The sequence below is a fragment of the Coptis chinensis genome, chromosome 3, assembly GCF_015680905.1.
Source record: "Coptis chinensis isolate HL-2020 chromosome 3, ASM1568090v1, whole genome shotgun sequence".
Classification (NCBI taxonomy): Eukaryota; Viridiplantae; Streptophyta; class Magnoliopsida; order Ranunculales; family Ranunculaceae; genus Coptis; species Coptis chinensis.
In genome coordinates, this window is record NC_141458.1 from 3,698,540 (window position 1) to 3,705,991 (window position 7,452).

Consider the following 7,452-nt stretch of genomic DNA (forward strand, 5'->3'; position numbering starts at 1 on the left):
GTTTCGATCCAATACCCACGGTATATTAATCCAGTAATGATAGACCGACCCACTTATTTGACCTACTATTTGGACTCTACTGATGTGTCAAAAGTCATAATCATTGATTTATATAGAGATGCATGTCCGTGTGTTATCCAAATAGTGAGTCGCAATAGTAGGTCCGTGTAGCACTACTCGTATTAATCTGCCCCTTATTAAGTGATAATGTGTTCTGGACTTCTGGTCACATTCGTGTGCCTCTTAGTCCACATTGGATCTGATACTTGCGTGAAAATTCAAATTTTTTTTTCGGCTTTCCTCTCAAACATTTAAAACTTCCATTAAGGAACGTTGTTCTTACTTCCAAAGATCCTGTTTCGTAGAATGAAATGTTCCAGCACCTACTATATATTAACACCTGCCAGGACGTTTATGCCAACATGTTTCACTAACAATGCTCTTCTTTACCAACCCCGAAAACGAATTTGTAATTAATCTACTCACCTCTTTCTAAGATTAAGTACATTCACAGAGCGCCGAAGGCGGACAAACTATTTACGAAATTAATTTTGGAAAGGATGGTGTAGATCTGATATTTCCTATGGCATACTACATGCGATTACATTCTTATTTCTTACGAAGATGATATTTCCTTTGAATAAGACGCTTATGCCCCATCAAGTTTGGGCCTCAGCTTTTCGGGGACAAAACAAGTCCAGCAAAAAAAATATTAGAAGATAAAAACATAAAAAATATTAATTCATTTTTCTCAAAAATGTGGCATAAATAGTTTCTGGAGAGAATACAAGCCGAACTCCTTTGGCCTAACTTAGGCAGCGATTTCAATTGCTACTACCATTTCCAATTTGATAAAATGGAAAAATATTGATACAACCTGATACGATAGGAATTTTTGACAGACTTTACTCCTGTGGCCCTGTTGGCTGCTTAGTAACCATAACCTGATTGCAGAAATGATGACAAAACAGTTAATTTAAAGCCACTCCAAAACCAGAAACAACCCATACAATAGTGACCCAAGTTTCTATGAGTATATACCTGAGTTATCCATGGGGTTAACTAGTGCCGCCGGCTCAGGCTCCTTGATGTCAACAACAACCACATCTGAAGTGAGGAACGTTCTAGCCACAGAAGCAGCATGTTCTAAGCAGCATCTCACCACCTGATTATCAAAAACAGAAGATGCCGCCAGTCAAAACCATTATTATATCCACAAAACCATCATAAAATGCAGCACAATACAAGAAACTGATAGTACACAACAAACAATAATTTGTTTTCAAAGAAACATACAGTTCCACATTGTGGAAACACATATCAACATGAAACCCAACCAGGGAAGAATGCTAATCAATCATTCACAATTTTGAAAGACCCGAGACTGCAAAAGAATGTTACCTTGGTAGGATCAATAATTCCAGCAGCCATTAAATCTTCGTATTTTCCTGTTGCAGCATTGTACCCATACTTAAAGTTGTCGCTGGAGAGAACCTGAATGAAGAGAAGAACAAAAATACATAATTTTAGCGCAATCCAATCCCAGACAACTTACATAAATTATAGTAAACTGGTGAAATGCTTACCCTCTCCATGACCACACTTCCATTGTCACCAGCATTTTTGGCAATTAGCTTTAGTGGATAGCTCAGGGCCCTTTTAACAATACCTGCCCCAACCTGCCATCCGACCATGATAATGAATACCATGCAAAGTAACCAATTAACTACAAAACAATGCATAATTCCCTCACAGAGAACATTCATCACGAGAAAGAAAAAAACTAAACTAAAAGCTATTTAAGTCCAAAAGAAGTATCTGTAGATATATACCTTTTGCTCCTCGTTATCAAGAGTATCCCTGATAGCATCAACCTTTGCTGCAAGTCTCAACAGGGTGCACCCTCCACCAACTACAATGCCTTCCTCAACAGCCGCCTAAAATATGATTCGCAACACCAAATTATAGTACGCACTTGTCTGTGCTCACAGTATTCAAGAAAGACCGCAATAGCTGAAATCAGAAGATACCTTGGTTGCATTAAGAGCATCTTCTACTCTCAGCTTCTTTTCTTTTAGCTCAGTCTCAGTTTGTGCTCCAACCTAGTGAGTTAAGCAAATGGATCAGATAAAATAAAGATATATAGGAAAAAGTGTACATTCTAGTTGACATGGATGATTGTAGGCTTACCTGAATGACAGCAACACCACCAGAGAGCTTGGCAATTCTTTCATTAAGCTTTTCTTTTTCATAATCTTGTTCAGCAGCCTACAGAGCAGAACACTTGTCAATATCAAACTTGTGGGCACAATAAAGACAGATTTCATACGTCAATAAATTCAAACTTTTACGTATTCCCACCTCTATAAGGTTTCGGATCTGAGAGACTCGCTTGTTGACTGCATCTTGAGTGCTACCATCGCCAACAATAGTAGTTGTTTCTTTGCTCAGCACCACCTTTGCAGCATTACCAAGAACCTCCTTCTCAGCTTTGTCAAGGGTTAATCCAACCTCCTCTCTAATCACCGTGGCTACACAATAATGCATGGTAATGGTTCAGGAAAACAGTATAAAGAGAAATGTAATACGGGAACACAATGATCAAACATTTGGAGAAACGAAGGGAGGTAATTTCAATAGCAAAAACAAAGATCAGAACTGGACCTCCTGTCAGGGTGGCAATGTCATCTAGATACTGGCTTTTGCGCTCTCCAAATCCGGGAGCTTTGAGTGCAGCAATCTTCAATGACCCTCTAAGCTTGTTCACAACAAGAGTTGCAAGAGCTTCTTGTTCAATGTCTTCAGCAATTACCAAGATTGGATATCCGCCCCTAATTGCGTCTTCTAGAACACCAACTAGATCCCTTGCATTTGTGATTTTCTTGTCAACAAGAAGCAACTGCAAGGCCAATGAATACCATCAACACAACCAAATGAAAGGCTAGCACAATAGAATCAAAATACCAAACCTAACAGAACAAACTGTTAAAAAAATAATGACTGGGAGGGCAACGCAAAGTCGCAAAATAACCATATACCTTGCAGTTTTCATATTCAACAGTCATTTTTTCGCTATCAGTTACAAAGTATGGAGAGATATAACCACGATCAAATTGCATTCCTTCGACAACGTAAAGGTTGTTCTCAGAGCTTTTCCCTTCTTCGAGTGTTACCACCCCCTTTCTGCCCACCTTACTCATGGCTTCAGCTATCATACTTCCAACTTCGTAGTTGTTACCCGCACTAACGGCAGCCACATCTGCTAGTTCACTGTCTTCAACCTGCAGGAAAAATGGTTTGACTGTAAGGTAATGCACCATGTATTTTAAGACTCACGAATAAGTGTAAATAACTTCAAAAAGCTTACAAAGGACCCGAAATCCAGTACATAAAGCATAGATTACAGCTGCATGAAAGTACAGACAAAGAGTGAGGAGAAAGTTCAAGGATACCTCTTTTGACATTAACTTCAGCTCAGTAACAAGAGCCTTAACAGTCTTTTCGATTCCTCTGGTAATTTGAACTGGGTTTGCACCAGCTGCTACCACCTGAAAGTATTGGCTTTAATTTAGTAATGTAGACAAAGATGTGATTCTGAATTTGAAATAGAAAACGTAAACCATCACAAACCTTTACACCCTCGGCAATTAGACCTTGTGCAAGAACAACAGATGTGGTTGTCCCATCCCCAGCTAAATCATTTGTCTTTGAAGCAGCTTGCCTTACTAACTTAGCGCCAATGTTCTCGACAGGATCCTCCAACTCAACCTGAGAAACAAATCAAAAAATTATAACCAACTTTGGGGCTTGGGAGAGAGGCATAAGACCAAAAACGCTATTGACTTCCAAAATAAGCCTCTTTTCAGATCCAACTTATGTTTATGATGATAAATACAGAGAAGCATGTTATATGACAATTAATATTTTAACTCATAACATTATTTAACTGAAACCAAAGAACTTATGTACATCATACCTCTTTAGCAACAGTAACACCATCATTAACAATTTTGGGGGAACCATATTTGCTCTCTAGAACAACATTGCGTCCCTTTGGACCAAGTGTAACCCCAACTAGATCTGCAAGCTTGTTAACACCGGCCTGCAAGGCGGAAAAGAAAAGAAAAAGGCATTATAAACATTGCCACTGAATTTTCTACAACAATGTTGATAATTAGCTTCAATAACTCACTTGTAGCTTCCTAATAGCTGATCCATCCTTGTTGAAATACAGCTCTTTTGCGGCTCTGATCTTTAGTGCGGATCCTCTTCGAAGATTCACATTTTGCCTTCTACTTACTGAAACCGAAGATATAGAAGAAAATGAAGATAACATTCCTGAAGAACTCGCAAGCTTCTTATCCATTGTATGGTTTCCAGGAGCTACCATCGAGCCCGCAGACAACATTGTACCAAAAGCTGATGCCATTTACTTCCAAGAAAAAGTAGTTTCAATGTCAGTTCACTTCAATAATTTATTAACCAGAACACCAACAAAGTAAATCAACCACCAAGGAACACAAACAATAGGTTTAATTCCATTAACAGCACAAATACTTGTGGTTCAATAAAACTATTCATTTCTCACAAACCATCCACTTTAATCAATTATTCTTCCATGGACATGCATTTAGGTCCCATCCCCTACTGACTTTGAAATCTTCAATAAACATAATTTATCATGATAGCTAGTAACACAAGTAACTACAAGAAGTATTTTGTTGGTTAAGGTTTCACTCAATATCCACCAATTCAGGTGAACTCATATGCTAACTACACTTCCAGGTCAGTCCGTTTGTTTGTATTGCAATACATTACAATTACTCACATAGTATTGTCCAGTATATAGTGCCAGAAATAGTAAGCCTCTTATGAATGAATGCTTGAATACATTCATTACAATATTCCATTAAATAACCCATGCCATATAATGAGATAGCTAGTTAACTCTCCTTATTCCAATTTAACAACACAAAGAATTCTATAACAGAAAACAGTTGAATTAAACCATAAAATAGTCCATTTTATACAATATCCATTACAGTAAACATTAATAAATCATCAAAAGTTCAAATCTTTTGCATAATACACATTAAAAAAAAAAAAAAACTACATCACAATTATCAACTACAATCAGAAATGATTTGGAACCGAAATTAGGGTAGAGAATTTACCTTAGATGTGTGTTAAAGGAGTTTTATTGAAAAGTTTAGAGAGTGTGAAATGTTTGGTTGGAGAAGGTGAGAAGATGAGGTTTTAAGGAAAGGGCTGTAAAATGATAGAAGAAGTGTTCTAGAAGGGTTTTAGTTAGGGTTGGCAACTCTATCTAGAACAATCCCTCAAACTTGGGCTGGGTGGGTTTAAATTTTAAACCAAGGCCCACGGCATCGATTTAGACCATAGTCTCGACTCTGGGTTCACCACTTCACCACTATCTCTCTACCGTCTACAGTCTACACTAATCTCTACACTATTAAAATTGAACCACCTTCTTACCCAATTGTACACGAAACTTCAATTATGGTACAATTTCTTCTTAGGTCTTTCCATATTTAACTTCCTCGATTATTAAGAGACATTTTGGAGAACTTAAACATTTTCGGTATGTGATTTTGATGAATTTTGTTAAGGGTTAACTAGTATTACCCCTCCACTAGATGAGCCAATTAGGATTTCTCTCCCCCCCCCCCCCCCCACTAGATGGGAAATTAGGGTCTTCCTCCTAAACACACGGTCAACTTGGTTTGACCGTTAACTATCAAGTTAAACAACTGAAAATGACATAAATGCCTCCATCTAATTAAAATTGGATATTTTTTTTTTAAAAATAATGAGAGCATTTGTGTAATTTTCAATTGTTTGATTTGAAAGTTAACGGTCAAACCAAATTGACCATGTGTTTAGGGGGGAGACCCTAATTTCCCATCTAGTGGGGGGTAGGGGGGGGAATCCTAATTGGCTCATCTAATAGGGGGTAACACTAATTCACCCTTTTGTTAAATATGAGGCCATGATAGGTATTGGCTTTTTGGTTTTGTCCTTTTAAATCTCTTCTCACCGTAAAACAGCGAGAAAACCTCACACAAATAACACATTTATTATTAGAACTGGTAAGATGCATGTGCTGTGTACGCAATGTCAAACAGCAAGTAGACGACAGAAAAAAGAATGGAAAACAAATAAAAAAGGGCAACTATGGTTTCACATAACATCATTCCTCAAACTCATTGATGTGATCGAGAAGATAATTTGCTGCCAACTATTCATTCTTATTGCACGCAAAGAACACCTCAAGTACAATAGCACAGTTGAAGCCCATTGCCTCTAAACGCTCAATGGCTTCATGCTCCTCTAGTGTGGCCGGTTACAAAAACTGCAAGGTATTGCTTTGCAGCAAAGTCGTCCTAGTGCATTGCCTTCCTCCTCCTTCAACAGTTAAGTTGATTGAGGCTGAGAGAAAGTCAGCCTGATGCTCTTGAATAAGCCTCATTAGATTTGGGTTATGTTTCCTAGCTCTTGAAGCATGGGTGCAAGATTTGGGGATTAGCTTGTACCATAGTTCGAGCTTGAAACCTGTTGACTATATATTGGCGTGAAATTCCAAGGTACTTGCACCGAGAACATTAGAACCCACATTCGGAAGGCCCCGAGGGAAGAGATCTAAAGGATTTGCATTGGGACCATTGATTGGAGCTGGAGGTTGTTGTGCTGGCTGTGGAGCTTGAGCAGGAGCAACAGTAGTTTGCCCAATTGTAGGAGGCCGGATTACAGGTGGGACGTCTGCTTGTTCAGGGAATCCATAATATAAATACGCAATAGCTCTATTTGGGTTGTTGTAAGCTGCACGTTAAGCACGCTCTACAATATCCCTGTCCCAAGTCCTTCTGCCCATGTCAAGAATCTGTTGGATGGTCCCTTCACGACTATTTCCTGCATAAGGCAACATTAACAGTACAACATCTTACCATCCCATCATAAGGCATATTTAGGTCTCGCAGGGAAAACAACAACTTCCTGGTTAAGTTTTCAGGAATATCGACATTCTCGCTGAAAGAACTATCCCCGACATGATATAGAATGAAGAAAGTGCGCATTATAACAAACTCATTCCCTTGATAAATATAAATGAACTCTCAAGTAAGCCAGCTTAATGATAACCTGATCTTAGAGATGGATCGCAATAGATACATAACGGAACACTTCAACATTGCAATCCAAGTGATAAATTGTAGAAAAAAAATATATGTCAACTCAAAATCATATAGCATAGCTTTAATCGATTATAGTTAATAAATTCCCTGACGCTTGCTCAAGTATAGGCTCCCTTTCAGACCCTAAAGTAGTCTTTGCCTTTTGAAATTCATCACTCCAAGCATGATACTTAGACTCTTCAAGTTCCTTGTAAGAGGGAGCCAATGTACGCAATCCAACTTCTCCATATTCAGTCAAATG

General features: G+C 38.3%; 1 protein-coding gene and 1 pseudogene across 2 annotated transcripts; both read right to left on the reverse strand.

Moving 5' to 3' along the window:
* Positions 1 to 728: 728 nt before the first annotated feature.
* Positions 729 to 5,333, reverse strand: LOC147507341 (ruBisCO large subunit-binding protein subunit beta, chloroplastic). Of its 2 annotated transcripts, XM_086600068.1 has the most exons (15): positions 5,175 to 5,333; positions 4,193 to 4,432; positions 3,977 to 4,102; positions 3,631 to 3,768; positions 3,453 to 3,548; positions 3,039 to 3,281; positions 2,665 to 2,899; positions 2,362 to 2,531; positions 2,191 to 2,268; positions 2,031 to 2,102; positions 1,833 to 1,937; positions 1,587 to 1,679; positions 1,402 to 1,494; positions 1,042 to 1,165; positions 729 to 944 (listed from the first exon to the last, which is right to left on the reverse strand). In XM_086600068.1, the coding sequence occupies exons 2-15, from the start codon at positions 4,427 to 4,429 to the stop codon at positions 931 to 933; spliced, it is 1,824 nt and encodes a 607-aa protein (XP_086456194.1). In that variant the 5' UTR covers positions 4,430 to 4,432; positions 5,175 to 5,333; the 3' UTR covers positions 729 to 930. The 2 variants fall into 2 exon arrangements, with proteins under 2 accessions (XP_086456194.1, XP_086456195.1); XM_086600069.1 differs by lacking the exon at positions 729 to 944 and having other exon boundaries at positions 1,028 to 1,165.
* Positions 5,334 to 6,183: 850 nt separating this feature from the next.
* On the reverse strand, positions 6,184 to 7,120 carry LOC147507342 (ubiquitin receptor RAD23c pseudogene; annotated as a pseudogene).
* Between the last annotated feature and the right edge of the window lie 332 nt (positions 7,121 to 7,452).